General features: G+C 36.0%; 4 protein-coding genes across 8 annotated transcripts; 2 read left to right on the forward strand and 2 right to left on the reverse strand.

Moving 5' to 3' along the window:
• Positions 1-1,587: 1,587 nt before the first annotated feature.
• Positions 1,588-6,951, forward strand: LOC122036467 (ubiquitin domain-containing protein DSK2a-like). 2 transcript variants are annotated; one of them, XM_042595788.1, is made up of 8 exons: positions 1,588-1,940; positions 2,813-3,544; positions 3,630-3,832; positions 3,902-4,015; positions 4,081-4,139; positions 4,452-4,486; positions 5,634-5,723; positions 6,508-6,951. In XM_042595788.1, the coding sequence occupies exons 1-8, from the start codon at positions 1,721-1,723 to the stop codon at positions 6,654-6,656; spliced, it is 1,602 nt and encodes a 533-aa protein (XP_042451722.1). In that variant the 5' UTR covers positions 1,588-1,720; the 3' UTR covers positions 6,657-6,951. The 2 variants fall into 2 exon arrangements, with proteins under 2 accessions (XP_042451722.1, XP_042451723.1); XM_042595789.1 differs by having other exon boundaries at positions 4,452-4,468.
• Positions 6,952-7,779: 828 nt separating this feature from the next.
• On the reverse strand, positions 7,780-8,823 carry LOC122036484. Of its 3 annotated transcripts, none has more exons than XR_006127395.1 (3): positions 8,696-8,823; positions 8,324-8,610; positions 7,911-8,051 (listed from the first exon to the last, which is right to left on the reverse strand). XR_006127395.1 is itself a non-coding variant. In XM_042595813.1 (2 exons), the coding sequence occupies exons 1-2, from the start codon at positions 8,501-8,503 to the stop codon at positions 7,783-7,785; spliced, it is 468 nt and encodes a 155-aa protein (XP_042451747.1). In that variant the 3' UTR covers positions 7,780-7,782. The 3 variants fall into 3 exon arrangements, 1 of the variants encoding a protein (XP_042451747.1); XR_006127394.1 differs by having other exon boundaries at positions 7,951-8,093; XM_042595813.1 differs by lacking the exon at positions 8,696-8,823 and having other exon boundaries at positions 7,780-8,070; positions 8,324-8,503.
• On the forward strand, positions 8,789-12,593 carry LOC122036483 (ras-related protein RHN1-like). 2 transcript variants are annotated; one of them, XR_006127393.1, is made up of 9 exons: positions 8,789-8,923; positions 8,995-9,072; positions 9,183-9,350; positions 9,481-9,529; positions 9,608-9,681; positions 10,347-10,440; positions 10,576-10,750; positions 11,178-11,278; positions 12,463-12,593. XR_006127393.1 is itself a non-coding variant. In XM_042595810.1 (8 exons), exons 1-7 carry the CDS (start codon positions 8,885-8,887, stop codon positions 11,276-11,278), a joined length of 603 nt encoding a protein of 200 aa, XP_042451744.1. In that variant the 5' UTR covers positions 8,789-8,884; the 3' UTR covers positions 12,463-12,593. The 2 variants fall into 2 exon arrangements, 1 of the variants encoding a protein (XP_042451744.1); XM_042595810.1 differs by lacking the exon at positions 10,576-10,750.
• A 4,698-nt stretch (positions 12,594-17,291) lies between these two features.
• On the reverse strand, positions 17,292-18,083 carry LOC122036518 (glutathione S-transferase T3-like). The gene has a single exon (XM_042595870.1). It carries the CDS (start codon positions 18,081-18,083, stop codon positions 17,292-17,294), a length of 792 nt encoding a protein of 263 aa, XP_042451804.1.
• Positions 18,084-18,734: the final 651 nt, after the last annotated feature.

Below are 18,734 nucleotides of genomic sequence, written 5' to 3' on the forward strand. Positions count from 1 at the left end.
CGGGCCGATCGATTCTGTCGATGAGCCGATCTAATTCGATCGGTCACCGGGCCGTCGAGCAACAGATATCCGGATCGGTCACGGGCCGATCCAACTCCTCGGTTTAGAGTGCCCTCTCTAACCTAGTTCGGAGAACGAGCTCTGAGCCCTCTCCGACTCCATATGCCAAGCTTCACTCACTTGGACTTCTCAACACGGATGTCCGATCACCCTTGATCCATCTGGATTTTCCTTGCCGGCTTCACTCAGGACTTCATTCACCAGGAGTTTCTTTCTGCCTAACATCCCGTTAGGACTTTCTCATTCACCTAGCTTCACTCACTAGGATTTTCACAGCTTCACTCACGGATTTCAATCTGCTTCACTCACGGGACTTTTAAATCTGCAGCTTCACTCACAGGACTTTCCTTCCAGCTTCACTCACGGGACTTCCAACCCTAACATCCAGTTAGGACTTTCCTGTTGCCTCACCAGGACTTTCCAATTGCCTAACATCCAGTTAGGACTTTCCTTTACTCACGTCTCACGGGACTTCTCGTGCCAAGTCTTCATACTTGGACTTTTCCGTGCCAAGTCTCCATACTTGGACTTTTCCGTGCAAGCTCCTGGCTTGGACTTTTCCGTGCCAAGTCTCCATACTTGGACTTTTCCGTCAGGTCCTCGTCGGTCACCGTCAATCTTGACCAAAGGCCAAGCTCCCTGCTTGGACTTTTCCAGTGCCAAGTCTCCATACTTGGACTTTTCCAGTGCCAAGCTCCCTGCTTGGACTTTTCCGTTGCCAAGTCTCCATACTTGGACTTTTTCCCGAATCAGGTCAACCAGATCAACCTTGACCTACGGTTGCACCAATAATCTCCCAAACATCTATTCTTGTCCCATATCAAGAATAGAACTCTCTCACGAGTGTCAAACATCAACATGCAACACAACTAGGTCAACCTTGACCTAAGGTTGCACCGACAATCTTCCCAAGTCAAACATCAAAATACAACTCGAGTCAAGTCAACTCGAGTCGGGTCAACCAGGTCAACCTTGACCTAAGGTTGCACCAACAATTTCTTACTTAAAATAAAATAGAATAAAAATTGAAAGAACGTTATATATTCAACTCATCGTCAAATGAACATTTAAAAAAATTAATAATAATTAAATGAGCATCCAATTATATTTTTTATCCCAAAATATTTTTATTTTCAATATTGTTGTCGAGCAACTACAATTAATTCAGACATGTAAGAGTTCCGAGATAATTGTTTACAATATAATAAAAAATATTTTATTTTAATCAAAATTACTATGTATATAATATTACCGCATAATATTATTAATTCGTAGCGGTTATAATAATATTGAAAATAAAAATATTTTTAGATAAACAATACGATGGCCGTGCGATCGCATCCGATCGCTGCTATCATCACCTCGCCATTAAAGCCCAAACGAACGGTCGATAAGTCCGCCGCACAGATTTGACAGAACTACGCGTCGCACAGAGAATACACCGACCCCATTACGGCCCACGACAGGGAGGATAGAAAAAGGAGGCCGAATAATAAATTGCGTTTAATTATCTTGTTTATTTATTGGGAAGAAAAAACAATAAAACAAGGCGACATTTTTGGCTTCCATTTGAGGTCTCGGCGAAAGCGTGTGCTTTGGCGATATACTTCTCTCGTTAGGGTTAGGGTTAGGGAACCATCCGGTGTGGTCCTAGGCGTCCATGGCTGCCGAGGGCGAGTCCGGCGGCGCCGCGCCTGCCTCCGCCACCATCCACATCCGATGCTCCAACGGCTCCAAGTTCTCCGTGCAGGCAGCGCTCGACGGGACGGTGGGCGCGTTCAAGGCCGTCGTCGCGGGCATCTGCGACGTGCCGACAGAACAGCAGCGCCTGATTTACAAAGGAAGGATCTTAAAGGACGACCATACGCTCGCGAGCTACGGTGCGTCCTCACGTTCGGTCTAGGATTATGTTACGCGTTGCATATTTTTGTCCTGATTTGGGTAGATCCTGGCTTAGTTCTTTGATAGATCTAGTGATCTCACGATGCATAAAGCATGGGCATCGTTCTGGCGTCCAAAGATGATATTTCCCTGCAATCAACTTTACTGTGATTTTTTTTTTTTTACGGTGCTTTGAATATTGTTCCCGATATACATTTGACCTCTTATTTTTTATTGTTTGTCATTTCACATGATGATTCTCTGTAATGTGGTTGTGAAATTTAGCTAAATGGTTAGTGGTCTTAGTAGAATTATCTATATTTATCTGTTTCATGTCATCAAACAAAGTAGACTTTTCCAACCATTTACTTCGTAAACCTTCCTTCACCCGCTAATATGATGGCAAAGAAACATACAAAATCCAATTCTTTATCCGAGTGTGGTGGACACGGGCATATATGCTGGCCATAAATATGATCAATTTTTAGATGTTTTGTGTAATCTTCTTTCTTCCCATTATGTGTTTGAGTTTTATACAACACTAAACACACTCAGGAAAACAGATCTTTCTTCTTGGCTCAAAACTTTCTATGAAATATTTTCTTAGACCAGATGAAAAGGGGATGTGTTGTGTTAGACCCTGTCAGCATGCCTACTACCTCACGAACATAGCTACTCACTGTACTTGTGGTATGACTAATTCATGATTACTAGCAAGGTAACATTACATCGTGATCAATGGGAGATATATTTATGTAGCCAATCTCAAATAATTGGAATTGCAGCTTGTTATTAATGTATAGATTCACCTGGTTCTTGATACAATAAATAATTTGTATCACTATCTGCTAATTCATATCTTTCTGAACAGGTGTTGAATCAGATCATACCATTCACTTGGTTCGTGGTGCTGCTTCATCAGCTGCACCAGCTGATAAAGCTGTGAATAACCAAGGAGCCTCGAGAACAACGAACAGTAGTCCGTCATCCACTCCGGGAGGTTCCATGTTCCCAGGCCTGAATGTTAATGGGTTATCTGGTAGTGGAACAGCTGGTTTATTGGGAACTGGAATTCCAGAGCTTGATCAGATGCAGCAGCAGCTTAGTCAGAACCCAAACATGATGAGGGAAATTATGAATTTGCCTGCCATGCAGAACCTCATTAGCAATCCAGATATAATCCGCAATCTTTTTATGAACAATCCTCAAATGCGTGAAATTATTGACCGCAATCCTGAGCTCGCGCATGTTCTCAATGACCCGAGTACTCTAAGGCAGACCCTTGAGGCGGCAAGGAATCCTGAACTCATGAGGGAAATGATGCGTAACACTGACAGGGCGATGAGCAATATTGAATCATCTCCTGAAGGATTCAACATGCTACGACGCATGTATGAAACTGTTCAGGAGCCATTCCTTAATGCAACCACTATGGGAGGAGACTTAGGGGGTGACATGGGATCCAACCCATTTGCTGCTCTTCTTGGAAATCAAGGTGCTGGACGTGGCAGAGAGTCTCCAGCAGACTCAGCTCGTAGTCCAGAGCCAACAACTGGAACTGTACCTAATGCCAATCCTCTCCCTAACCCTTGGGGCACCAACAGTAAGTTTCTATGCTCACTTTATATGATCACCTTCCTGCTAATATTTTTATTCTTTACTATTTTACTGGGTTGTTTGATTGGTAGCTGGAGGGTCACAGCCAGTCAATACAAGATCAACTGCTACAAGTGCACCAGCAACTCCTGGCTTAAATGGTCTTGGTTCTCTGGATTTTGAAAATATGGCTGGTAGGATGCAGGATCCCTCCATGTTAAGTCAGGTTTTGCAAAATCCTGCCATGATGCAGATGATGCAAAATCTCCTTTCTGATCCTCAGTATGTTAACCAGGTAGTGTCTGAAGAACCATGATTGATTTGCCATGCATGGTCTCTTACTTTTGTTTGTTAATTGATGCAGATGCTTAATTCCAACCCTAATGTACGTAGTTTATTGGAATCCAACACTCAGTTAAGAGAGATGATGCAAAATCCAGATTTTATTCGCCAGCTTATGTCACCTGAAACAATGCAGGTGAGTGTGTTGTAGAATTTTACATTTTGTTTAAAATCTGTGATTTGAATAATTCTACTCTGCAGCAACTTTTATCTTTTCAACAATCTCTGTTCTCCCACATTGGACGGCAGCAGTCAACCCCGTGAGTCAACCACTTTTATTTTTTTTTCCCTCTTTTTTTTTTTAAGATTGTATGTACTTTTCCATTGGGCTTTTTACTTGTTCATTGTACCAGTTTAGTTTTTTTTCTACTTATCATTCATTGTCTCTACCATATACCCTTGTAATAGGCAATTGTTGAATCAAATAGACACTATTTTGCATTTTGTGGATTTTTCTAATGCAAATATTATTTAGTTTAACCGAAACTTTTTATTTGCTTTTAGTTCTTTATTTTTTTCATATGAGAATAGATTATTTAGGTGACTGATTCTTTTCTCCTTTTTTTTTACAGGGAACAAGAGCAGACAGGTCGGGGTACTGGCAACGGTAAACATCATCCCTAAATTGTTATACCCTTTTTTGTTTGTTTCGGATTGCAATGCGCTAATAGTTGCTCTTTCTTTAGATGTTTCGTGATCCTTGATGATTTGTCGCTCAGTGATTGCATACTTAATCCAATATGAACTGTTTTTGAGTCGAAAAATCTATTTGTCAAAACGGGTGGCAATGTGGCATCATTGTTGTGGTGAATATTAACTAGTATTATGATCCATGGATTGTGTCAAGGTTATTTGTCTGTACCAAAATTTTCACACTATCCTAGGGCCTAAATTCACTTTTCCAAGCAAACACATGAGTACCTTAATTCATCTGAACTCACGATAGACCCACACTTTAACCTGAAACCTGCTCAATCTGTATGAATGTGTTTAAATTGCTAGCTTGCTGTAGAAACAGCAGAAGCATGAGAAGAAGAGGGAGAGACACAAAGTTACATTAAACTTGTTATATTGAATAGTATTCTATTTTTAATGTTTCTCTATTAAAAAACTTGTATTTGATAATTTAAATACATTTTTTATTCCATAGCCTTAAACCTGAAATAACTGTTTTGTATAACTAACTTAGCAATTTAGTATGTATATGGGACTCATTCACTACCATTTCTATTCCCTTCAAGGCAAGTGACAGAGCTTACCATTAGGTATTCCACTGCAGAAGGTCAGAATTTAATCTCTAAATTGATTATTTTAGTTTAAAGCTAGTCCATTTGGGATTCATTGCCTTGAACTAAACTGCTATACAATTTATTAATTAAATAGAATAAATTCACAAGGCAACAATTTTCATTTTCTTGAAATCTTATTGTTACTTAATACATCAAAAAAAAAATTATTTCTATTTATGATCTTACTATCTTAGTCTAATATCCAAATCATAAGCCCTATTCCATACAAGTTAGAAGAGTGAGTCTCGGGATCTTGAAGCAAATATTCTGCTAAAAGCATGCATTTAAAAGTTGAGTTGGCGTTTTGTGCAGCTTTTTAGTTATATTTGCAATGATGCATGATTTTAGCAACTGTTCTAGAGTTGTATTTGCTGCTTCTTTGAACCATGAATTCTGATGAGATAATTACGTTCTCTGCTTGATCTCTCATATCATGCTCGCACGCTGCTACTTGACATTTGATAGGCACGCAAAGCAACACGGGACTGGAATTCCTGATGAACATGTTTGGTGGGCTTGGTGCAGGAGGTCTTGGGATCCCCAATCCTTCAAATGGTCAATTTTCTTATCTCTAGTTGCACTTATTTATGAAGTTCAGCTTGTTAAATTATTGGAAATATAGACTGAAATTGGAACCTTGCTAATGAGGAATTTGAGTTTGGGCCTCTAACACCTAATCTAGGCCCTTCATTTAAGAAAATTGATATTTGTCAAGCTATTTTCACACGCTTGATGGATTGCCCTCATATCAAGTTTGATTGTGTTGGTAGCATCTAGGTTAGTTTTGCCATATTTTTGATACAATTATGTCTGTTTTTTTAATCAAGCTGCTTTGTGAAACTATTTGGTAGACTTTAAAAAATTGCACATTTCACTCTTGAAAAATTGTTCTTATATTATGTTAATCTATTTTCATTAGGTTATTTTTTGTAAGTTTTGATACAAAATATTGTTCATTATGTTGTTTATTGAGACAATTTGGTGGACTCAGCACTCTTTCGCATGCTATTTTTGGTTAGTCCGAGTGTTTTTGATCAGGTGTATTTTTGTACAACTTTCATATAAACTTCATTTATTAAACAGTTTGGTATGCCAACTTCGACTGAAAATTTACCAAATTTCATATTCCTGATAGCTTGCAACTTCGATTCAAGATGCTATTTATCACATTGATAGGTGAATTGGTTTGATAGGCTGAATTAGTAAGATGTGGGATTGTGTTTTTTTCAATAAGGAGGTTCAAATTCAAAATTCTTCGTTAATATGGGCCTAACTTGGGCATTTCCCCTAGTCTTAATTGGAATGTGAATCTGAACTTTAATTTCTCTGTCACTTGCAGTACCTCCAGAAGAACTTTATGCGACTCAGTTGTCCCAGCTTCAAGAAATGGGATTTTACGACACTCAGGAGAATATCCGTGCGCTAACTGCCACTGCAGGGAACATCCATGCTGCCGTCGAGCGACTCCTTGGGAATCTCGGGCAGTAACTTGACTTGGAAGAACCACTATTCAGCATGCCTCCCTGCCTCCTCCGATCGCCGAGTCCAAGATTTACCAGCTTTAAGATCATGTCTGTAAGATTCGTCAGTTTTCATTGTTCCAGAGCAGATGGCAGCATATCAGTTTTAAATTGTCAGCATAAATGACTCGAGACGTCGCCTTTTGTTTCACATTACCGTATTTCTTGAATGCTTACATGCACATACGAGGATGTATGTATGTTGATATCATATACCGTGAATAATTAAGAGTATCGAATCTATAGTGTGATTGTTCTGTTCATATTTTCCATATTCTTTACTATCTCTTTCCAGATGTTGTAGCAAAACTTAGCAGGTAAACAAGTTAAGCTTCTCGCGAGTTTGATCCCATTCAAAAAAGCAATTCATTTGTTTGTTCAATTAAGTTAACAAGTCGAGTTTGAGCTTAATTTTGAGTTTGAAAACATTATCAAGCTGAGATAAAACGAACTGAGCTCGATCCTCTACACTCCTAGCAAAGCTTCAAAGCATAATTTGACTTGGTACAGAAGCTTGTTAGAAACCCAGAACATCATCAAGAAGTTGACTTGCATATAGAGTACAGGGTCAAAGAAAGCATTCTCAACAAATAGGTAAATCCGTCAATGAGCTTATTGAAAGGTCAACAAGAGCATGCACGTCAACTCCCTTAAATATAAATTTTATTTTAAATTTTACATTTGGTATAAAATAAATTTTTACCTGCTACTCTATCCTTCTCTAAATTTAAATTTTATATTTAAATTTTACATTTGGTATAAAATAAATTTTTATCTGCTATTCTATCCTTCTCTAAATTTAAATTTTATAAATAATACTTTTTTTTTCAATTTAGAGAAGGAAATTTATTTCTTAAATAAAATATATAAAATAAAGACAATAGATTGTATAATGAAAATAGATATATTTTCCACAAAATTATGATAGGCTGATGTTGTTATCACCACCATGTTGCAGTGTTGAAACTGCTTTCTATAATGTCATAGCGATCCAATGTCGATCGCATCATAGTAATCCGAATTGTCGTGTGTGGAGGAATAAACATCGCAAAGAGAATGCTTGATGTGTGTGCCGAGTACGAAGAAAAAGGCTCTTAGTTCACCTGAACTTTAAGCTTAGTCATGCCAACCTCCAGCTTTCCAACAATGGCTTCATTTTGTTCGCCACGGGGCTTTGCGTCTTTGATCCTAAGCCATGGATGCTGCGGTTGGCCGATTTTCTGAAGCAATGTCAAGTAGGGGTACAGGAACTCAGTAAACTTGCAGGCATCAGCCTCAGGAAACTTGTATTTCTCAACTAGTAGCTTGTCTAGTGGCAGCCAGAATTTGGGTCTTCGGGTCCTCTTGAGGTCACCATCCAATCCTTCCAAGTGTAATATTGTCTTCAATAATTTTGGAATTCATACTTCAAATTGTAGAGCAAATTAGGAACAGGAACAGGAACAGTGATAAATCAATTCGATCACAGAAACTAAGAGAATAAAACTTTACCAGATAAATCATAACATTCGTCCCCAAATTTCGATTTTTGGCAATGATTGATCGAAGAAGATTGAAAGGGCGATCTTACCTTATGGCAGAGCCGTACACAAACATCGCAAACGCGAAATGGAAATGCTCGGAGAGAAGTAGTACCTGCGATCGGGTGTCATAGGCGAGGCAGACGGTGGAGAAATGCCCCCAGCCTAGCTTCCTCTGCGCAACGTAGCGCCAGCCGGCGAACTGGTTCCCAATTCTGACCGCTTGGTAGCGTCCCTCGCGGTAGGCATCCACGCCCTCGTCCTCCTGCGACCCCGAAGACGAAGAGCACGGCATCTTCCTTTGTTTTTTTCTCCCAAAGCTCTCGCCTTTTCCGGCTGTCTCGCGGTATCCGAAGGATCTCCAAGTCGGCGTTGGCGTCAAATCGCGGTGAGCGATAATACCTAAAACAATTATTTATTAATATAATAAAAGAGTAATAAAATTAAAATAGAATTTTTTTTTTTACTTCCCCTTCCCCTTTCTTACCTCGTAAATCGGATGTAAAAACTGCTTTTCTGTCATGGGGAAGGACATTTGATGATAAAGAAGGCTATAGCTTACACTTCCTACTTTCCGCAGCTCGCTTCCTCCCAAACAGATTTCAAGTTTCCTTTCCCTTCTTTACCCTTCTCAAACAGTGCGTAGTTACCGCCTTCGATTCCGCGATCAAGATCCATGGGGACGGCCGGAAACAGCAGCGTCAACGCCAAGCTGGTCAGTCAACCTTCGAATCGTCTCCCGTCGTGCCGAATTCACCGATCCTTTCTGCCTTGTTCCGATCGCAGGTCTTGCTGGGCGATATGGGCGCTGGGAAGTCCAGCCTCGTCATCCGGTTCGTGAGGGGGCAGTTTATCGAGTTCCAGGTTTCCATTTCTCCGGATCGCTCGTCCCTTGGGGGTCCGGGCTCTATTTTTTGTGAAATTTGGGGGCGAAAATAGGGGTTTTGTAATTGATTTTCTTCTCTCAACTGCAGGAGTCCACGATCGGCGCGGCATTCTTTGCACAGACGTTGACGGTGGGCGACACCGCAGTGAAGTTTGAGATTTGGGACACCGCGGGGCAAGAGAGGTATCACAGCTTGGCCCCCATGTACTACCGAGGCGCAGCCGCGGCAATCATCGTTTATGACATGACCAGCACGGTAAGCGGCGTCTGATCCTTGTTCCACTGTTCCATTTCTTCACCACGATGAAATTCAGTATATTAATGCGTAAAAATCACTTTTTTCGTTTCATTGATTGCCATTTTGGTTTATTTTCTATCGAGTTTAGGAATCATTTGAAAAGGCAAAAAACTGGGTACAAGAATTGCGAAAACAAGGTGGGTTTAGGTTTACTTACACTTAGCTAAGTAATATTGCTGTTAATCTTCTTTTAACTAATTCGCAAGGTGATATAGGTAATCCAAATATGGTGACAGCCCTTGCTGGAAATAAATGTGATCTGGAGGACAAAAGGAAGGTGCAAACTGAGGTAACCATTCTGCTTGACAAGTTTCCATGTGGTTTCCCTTCTCTAGGTTCCTTCTTTCCTATGTATTAAACAATTTAATAGTTTCATGGATTTTCGATAAATGGCCGCAGAATCTGAGATCACCATCATTAGTTTAAGTTTCCCTGATCTGGTTGTTACCTATTCTATTGTGTAATTGAGTCCCATCTATACATTCAGAAAGCAATAAGTACAAATGAACCTTTCTGCTTGCATGTTGTGTGAGCATGGATACATGAACCTGATGCTGATTTCAATCGAATTGTTGAATTTGTTGAGTGAGGAAGTTGGACATATAGCAATTGTTAAAGAGCAATCTCTTGTGGTTGATCTTTCACTTGCTTCCAACTACTAGAATATTGTTTCAGTATCTTTCTATAACATGTGGATAACTCTGTTGGAGGTATTCTGCAAGTGGAATTTTATTGCAGAAATATTCATGCAAGTCTCTCTCTCTCTCTCTCTCACACACACACACACATGTTTATTCAAAACCTCTGCCATGCAATCTTGTTATTGTGCATGATAGATTATTGTACATCCCATGTAGATCTTGCTTGAAAAGGATAGAAGAGAAGTTAAAGCAATATAACCTTATCAAATAGCGGAAATAATTCTAGTGCAACTCATCAGTGTCAGTCTTGCAGGAAGCAAATACATATGCAGAGGAGAATGGTCTTTTCTTCATGGAAACCTCTGCCAGAACAGCCATCAATGTGAATGATATATTTTATGAGATAGGTACATGCTTCATTGGATTATTACTATTCTATCAAAAATAAGTTTGTAAGTTTAGACTATGTCAATCTGTTTTAATAGATGATCCCACTTAGTGTCCCATGTCTTGTGTATTGTCTGAAAATTTTCCTTTATTAGATCAACAAGTGAGTTATTAGTGATCATGCTGGAATTAGTTCTATATTGCCTTAAATAGCTGCTGAAGTTGACAAAAAAAGAAGAAGAAGAGAAGTTCTTTCAAATTCTGTTTGTTGCATTCTCTTGAAGAGATAGGCTTGTTCTGATTCTGTACCACATTCATATCCAGAGATATGTGAGTTTGCTTACCAACTCTATTACAGTTGCCTATATTTGACATTGCTAGTTTTTCTTAATATTCTTGCTACTTGTTCTTACCTATATGCTTCTGTTTGAAGTTCATACTTTTTGTTTCTTGCAAGTTAGCCACTTAGGAGTGTCTCCTACAAGATCATCTCCACACAATGTTTCAGTTATTGACCAGCTGATCAATTGGGAGTTTCAAATTGTTGTGGCTGTCTTCAGATTCTTTTGTTGTTATGATAATTTTTGCCTGTTATATATGTTCTAGATACTAGCTTTTTAAGGTGAATTTGACCCAAAAATGTTAATTTGTTGGATTTACATTTTCTTCTAGAGTCTCTTTGCATTTTCATTCTTCGCAACAAGAATCCAATGCGCACTATTTTATAATGCACTCTTGTATTCCTTTGTGCAACCAGCAAAACGGTTACCACAAACCCAACCAGCTCAACAACCAGCTGGAGTGGTTCTTACAAATACATCAGCTGAAAGATCACAAGCTTCATCATGCTGTTCTTAGGTAACTTTTACAAATGATTCTTCAATGCATTTCTCTTTTAACGTTCAACAGCGTTCTTAATTAAATGGACATGACCTTCGAAAGATATCTTACATATACTTAATGCTCTTGGGAATTATAGACGCCCAATGTGCATGGTAAAATTTCTTACACTATCAGAAAGTGCATAATCAAATTCATATTTGCAGCTCTATCTGTTACATAAATGGAAATATGTACATTTTCTTTCTGGACAAATGGCACATTGTAGAATAGAAATGAACAAAAATACAACTCATGGAGTCAAAATTAGAACTATATAGTTTTTGTTATGATGATAGAATAGAAATGAGCAAAAATGCAACTCATGGAGTCAAAATTAGAACTATATAGTTTTTGTTATGATGATACATTAAGTTCAATTATTGGGAGTCAAAGAGTCATTCTTTTTGTATGCTTAGGGAATATAATTGATAAGCAATGACATAGGAATATATTTTCTTTTGTTTCGTGGAAATGGAATGGTACAAATGGACTATTTTCATTCCCATGTTTGATTTACCGACATTGTAACAAGGAAATAGACAGGAATACTTCACGATATATAATATCCTTCCAACTAATAAATAATAGTGTCACACTTGGCCTTATTAGTTCGCATATCCGAACGACTTGGTCAGTTTAGTTCGCTCGGTTCGTTAAGTCCAGCCCATCCTATTTGTTCAAAGTGCATATTTCTTGGAGAATTGATCAAACAGGGATAACACTACTATAAATGGAATAGAGTAGGAGCATATATTCCTTGGTATGGAGCAAAGCATAGTTGAGTTGGATCGGAGTAAGCCTCGTAAGAAGGATGATTAGAGAATAATCATTCTCAATATTCCAAGTTCATTCATCCTAACTGAAAATAGGAATAGCTATTCTTTTGAATCAAACATAACATAGGAATAGAGGACTAGATTTGAATCCCAAATGGGACGAATATCCCGAAGGTCAGTATTACTTAAGAATGTTTGGGAGAAGAATAATAATTCTGTGAGAATTGATAGTCTAGATTCATTTTGCAACCAGCACAAGAATAGTTATTTCATAAAAATTTCCTCTTTTTTTTTCTTTTCATTTTTTTTTAATATTGCACTCAAACTTTCTTATCTCTCAACTCTACTTCCTTTCTTCAGTCTGTTTGTAATCTATCTTTGCAGGTGGCATGCAATTAACTCGTGGACAGTTGACTGAGGAAATTAAGAAGAAAAAAAAAATTGTGTAATGTTCAAAACCTAGTGACTTGTTGCCATCCTTTAGAAGCGAAATCCACTCAACTTTCTTGCTTTCACTGTTGTGTTGGAGTTCATTTTTGTGCCAGATTAAACTGACCGCAATTATTGTCTAAATACAAACATTTTATGAACAATAATCAGAGCAAAAGCAAAAGATATTGGGCAAAAATTAAAAGAATATTTTTTTATTATAACAATTTTTTTTCCATTTATTATCAAAATAATATCTTTTTTAATTTTTTTTTATTTTTTAGACAGTGTATTAATTATAAAATTATAATTGTTATAATTTAGATATTAATAATATTATGTTATAGTAGGTATAGTTTATAGTTGTTGTAACACAATTTTTTTTGTCAATATTAATTAATACTATATTATATTGTTACAAAGTTATAGTCGTTATACATAATTATAGAATATATATTAAAAAAATATAAAAAAATGAATTGGAGTGAGAGATTGATTTGATAATTGAAAAACGTCTTTTACACTATTCGAATAAAAAAACGCTTTTGACTTCATAAAAAACCGTCTTTTACACTATTCGAATAAAAAATCGCTTTTGACTTCTTTCCTCATATATTGGGGCTGAATTCAGTTTTTTTAATCCAATTATTAAACACTTGCTATTCAACTAATGATGTGACCGACTTGATTGTTTAAAGATTTTAAACTTCTTAAATATAATATATTTAAATGGGATTTAAATCCTCGTTATTTAAGAACCTCGTCTCATCTAATCTCAGTTTTTATCATCGAATCTACAGGGCAACTTAATTCACTATTGACTTTTTGACTTAACAATACTTGTCTTCGTGAATCATTCGTAGAGCATCTTCAATACTTAAAACTTTAAATGAGTTTTAATCACTAATATTAAATTATTATAAAGGTGAGATTTAAGATTTATAAATCAAGACAATATTGAAAATTTAAATTTATTTTTTTTTCTTAAAGATTAAGCTTATTAATATAATGATAAAATAATGTCATATTGTTATTTATGATTGTAATATAAGGAGGTATATAATTTATGACGTACACTCATAATTATAGATAGAATAGTAAATTTGTTATTGAGATTTTTTAATTTTATAAACTTCTTGTAAATTATATATATATATATATATATATATATATATGAACAATCAAACTTCAAAATAATATGTTATTAAACTTAAAATAATTAGATCCAGAAAAATATACTATGTTAAAAAAATAGAGAAAAAGAAACCTTAACTAAATAAGTAAAGACATATAAGAAAATTCAAATCAAATAAAACTTATGTCAATATAATTACTTATTTGGCTTATAATAAGTCAAGTTATTTATCCTCCGCCTGCCCAAATAAGAAAAATTTATATACACGTGAGACCAAACTAATTACCTACACTAATCTTGATTTAGTAGAATCCAGTCAGACGTTTTTGATACTTCTTCTATTACTTTTTTTATCATAAACTTTTCTGCTCCTAAAGGAGTTGGAGGATTTTAAGTGATAGTAAAATTTTACAATAAATAATAAAAGTAAACAGTAACAGTAAATAAAAAGTAAACAATAGCAGAAAGTAATAAAACAAAGTAGTATTAGTGATAGTAAGTAGTAACAGTAGAACAACAATAAAACTTTTTATCGTAAACCGTAATTTTTTCATTTTTTATTCTATTTCTTGTTCTTGTTTGTTTTTCAGGGAGCCTCACCTGTTCAAGATCTCACCCTTTAACCATTACCTTGGCTTATGCATAAGATTTTGGGTTAAAGATACCCTTCTTACTTAGCCAGCACAGGTCTTATATGATTTTATTTTTGGTTATTCCTGATATAGTTATTGTTCACCTATTGGTTACTAAGAGAAGGACTGAGGAAAAGAACCAAGAATAGATAGACAGAAGTTTATCATTAAGCAATTTCAACAGTCCATAAAAACAAGTAGCGATCTTATTTAACAGGGAATTTTTATAGGGGAAATACAACCAGAAAAATTAGAAACTTACGTACCAGAAAACTTAATTTATAGACACTTATATTACATGATGACAGGACAGGAAACACATAATTTACAGAATGCTTATCTTACATGCTAAAGTACATGTGCTGAAATAAAACTTACATAAACTAAGGTTGAGGAAAGTTGAAAAAGATTGCACAGAAGAGGAAGGTGAAACAGAAGAAGTGATTGCTCCGTGCCCTTAGAAGCAGAAGAATGAGACTTCTTATAGGCAGAGAGATTGCTTCAGGGAGAAGAAAGGCTTACTTGCAAGAGAAGGGGTCTGCTCGGAGATGGAAGACAGGTGGTAGAAAAGGAGGAGGGCCTAGTGGTGACTTTTAGGAGTGGAAGACATATGGCAGAAAAGGAGGGTCGGAGAGAGGTAATGGACATGTGGTTACTAGTGGAGTTACTGTAAAGGTGGTTGGGTGGAGCTACTGTAGAGTAAAGTGAATGGAGTTTTTGTAGAATAGATTGATTGATCAGGGGGGCAACCATGTTATCAAGATTCTGTTCTCCTAGAGTCCAGAGATAGTGCTTGTGAGCTAGATGCTTGAGTTGGTACTCTGTGCTTGGCAAGGGCAGCCTTGTAAGCTCTGGATGAAAGTGCTGAACTGACAAGACGTTTGTTATTCATTTGTTCTGTCTTCTTTTGATAATATTGAAAAAGCGTAATATGTTGGATAGTGAAATTGAAAAGAAAGAACCTGATGCGCTCTCTCTCTATATATATATTTCAAAGTTTAGTAAATGTAAAAATTCTTTTTGATTACTTAGTAACATAGGAATTAATATGTTTCCTCGAGGCAGTACAGTGATTGAAATATGGGATATTACCACATAAGATCTTAGCGTTAAAATTTGATGAGTCTGAGCATACTTTGGCCATATGTTATTCATGATTTATCTCTTCTATATTAATTTAGGGCACAAATTGATAGGGACAACAAAATTACCTCACCTTCTGTCACGTGAATTAATAATAGGGTTAATAATTTTAAATCCCCTTGTATTTTATTGCAGGTTACATTTTGCCCCCCTCTATTTGAAAAACTACACTTAACCCCCCCGTTGACATAAGTAAAAAGGAGAAAAAAAAAATGACCAAAATAACCCTAACCTAAATCAGACTTTAGAAGAAAATGAAAAATAAAAATAATTTCGTAAGATCGTTGAAAGCTTAACCTTAACCCAACCTGATTTATATATAGGCCTAAAATTTCACTTGTTCCTAGAAAAAATATTCTCACAAAATTCACACATGCACCAGCATAAATAATAGAAAAATAGTAACTCTGAAAAGGATAATCAGCCAAAAACTCATTCCACCAAACAAAAAAGAGCCAGAATTATAAATTGATGATTCAAAATTAAATAAAGATAGAATAAAGTTTATCATTAAAAATCAAAATAAAGACCCTTTGATAATTTATAAAAAAATTACCCTTTTAATTTTTGTCTAAAAGTAAATTTTCATTTCAAAGCAGCTAATAATATTTTTCATTTCAAAAAGGTACTGCTTTGAAATGAAAATTTACTTTTAGACAAAAATTAAAAGGGTGATTTTTTTTTTATAAATCATCAAAGGATCTTTATTTGATTTTTAATGATAAATTGTATTCTATCTTTATTTAATTTTGATTCATCAATTTAGAATTCTGGCACTTTTTTATTTGATGGAATGAATTTTCGATTGATTATCCCTTTCAGAGTTGCTATTTTTCTGTTATTTATGCCGGTGCATGTGTGAATTTTGTGAGGATATTTTTCTAAAACAAGTGAAACTTTGTGTCTATATATAAATCAGATTGGGTTAAGGTTAAACTTTCAACGATTTTACGGGATTATTATTTTTTTTTTCATTTTCTTCTACAAATCTGATTTAGATTAGGGTTATTTTGATCATTTACTTTTTTTTTTCTTTTTTACTTATATCAAAGGGGGGTTAAGTGTAATTTTTTAAATAGAAAGGGACAAAATACAACCTGCTATAAAATATAAGGGGATTTAAAATTATTAACCCATAATAATAATAATAAAAAAATACCCGAACAACAAGAATTTCTTTTAAAAAGGAAATCAAAATTACAGAGAAAGAGAGTGCATCGGGACTAAGCGCTTTCTCGTTATCACGTCACCTTCTGTCGCGTGAATTAATAATAATAAAAAAAATTACCCGAACAAAAAGAATTGCTTTTAAAAAGGAAATCAAAATTATAGAAAAAGAGAGTGCATCGGGACTAAGAGCATCCATAGTGGATAGACCCCGTTGAGAGCTCGTTCGTTGTCACATCTGCGCCACATCAAAAGTTAAAAACCTCATATCTTCTTCCACCATCAAAAAATCTCTCAACAACTCCCTCATGGTCCCACACTTTATATTATATATAATTTTCATTTCTCCTTCATAATTCATACACCATTAATTTTTTATAAATTTAATTCATACACCATTAATTTTTTATAAAATTTAAATTTATAAATTGATAACATTAAACAACATTAATAATTAAAAAAAATACATAAATATTAAAGTGCATCAAATAAAAAGACATAAATTATAATAATAGTCCTAACAATAAACATAAACTCATCTACACCAAGCCTTGTCTCTGTTTAATTTTTCCCACAATTTTCTCATGTAAATAAAGTTGCTCTGGTGTCATCTCACTGGTATTCTTCATAAGAATTTCATAATTCTTATGAAAGATCTCGGTTTCTCGCAAATCCATTTTTTGGATTTGATATTCTTTAATATCTTGTCATTCTTTGTCAATGCCATGTTCCATTGTGTCGCCCTCTCTGGCTTTAGATTTGCCCTTTCTCTTCGCTGCCTTTTGCCCTAAAAGACGAATGCGGACTTCAGAGTCATCTAAATCAACACTTGTATCTAGATTTGATGTTGAAATGTTTCCCCCTGATTCGGATGTCCTTGCTTTCTTGTTAGAGTAATGAGCAACTGATTGTGGAGTATATTTCTCATATTCTTTGAGAACCCTCCACATATGCATATACTTAAAATCCTTGCCTTTGTTGTTGGCTTTCCACATATTCAATGCATTCTCCAACACATTCTCGTCACTCCAACCGCTTTGCCGATGAGTATAAAAATTATTATAAGTTGCAGAAAATTCATTTACCATTGGTGCAAACCTATAATAATGTGATTTCAGTCGCTGATAACTTCTTGTCATAGATCCAGTGGGCTGATGTTTGTTGTAGTAATCAGCTATACGTTTCCAAAAAGCTTGATCCTTCTGGTCATTACCAATGATTGCATCAGTGCTTATAGTTGCCCATGACTTCGCAAGGACCACATCTTCATCGAGAGACCAAAATCTTCGTTTCGATTCATTTTCCTCCAGCTCAACTTCACGCTCCTCTTGTGATGAGTGTGGTGGCAACTGAGTTGCAGGAACAGATGATGGTGTTAGAGATTCTTTGTCGCTAATAGATGGATCAATAGTTGCCTTTCTTGATTCATTCGAATGTATGACAGGTGGTTGAGTAGGAGAAAATATGTAAGGATAAGACATCCCAAGTTGGCTACCCATTGCTGACCAATCTTGGGATGAATACATACCAAATGGAGCTGGGGCGGCGTTACCTGGATTCCACGGCTGCAAAAAATTTTGAGAACTTTGGGAATTTAGAAAATTTGGAGAATATTGTGGAACATATGAAATATTTTGAACATTTGGAGGATATTGTAGGTGAGAGAAAATATGAGGATATTGGATATTTGGAGGAGTGCGAGTATTTTGAGAAGATGAATTTCCTTCCATATTTGAAGAATTCAAAAGATTCGTAAAGGAAGTATTGAGATTTTCATCCCTCTCGAATACAAACAGGGAATGAAAGGGAGAAATGAATTGAGAGCAAAGATTGCGATGGAATGAATAAAATTGATCCCATATTTATAGATTTTTTTTATATATTAAATAATAAAATTAAAACGTTGAACAACGGTTAAAAATTAGCCATTGTTCAACGACATGCAATCGGTAACCGTTGCATGCGGCTAAAAATTAAAACGTTGTGCTTTTTTTTTAATTATTAAAAAAATTAAAATATATAAAAAAAAATAAAAACAACGAAGAAGCGGTTCTGTAAGGACAAATCCGCTTTTTCGTTCGAGGGAGAAACCTCCCTCCCACTATGGGAGGGAGGTTTCTCCCTCTGCCACATCCACAGTGGGAGCTCCG

Source organism: Zingiber officinale, unplaced genomic scaffold, assembly GCF_018446385.1.
Source record: "Zingiber officinale cultivar Zhangliang unplaced genomic scaffold, Zo_v1.1 ctg167, whole genome shotgun sequence".
Taxonomy (NCBI): Eukaryota; Viridiplantae; Streptophyta; class Magnoliopsida; order Zingiberales; family Zingiberaceae; genus Zingiber; species Zingiber officinale.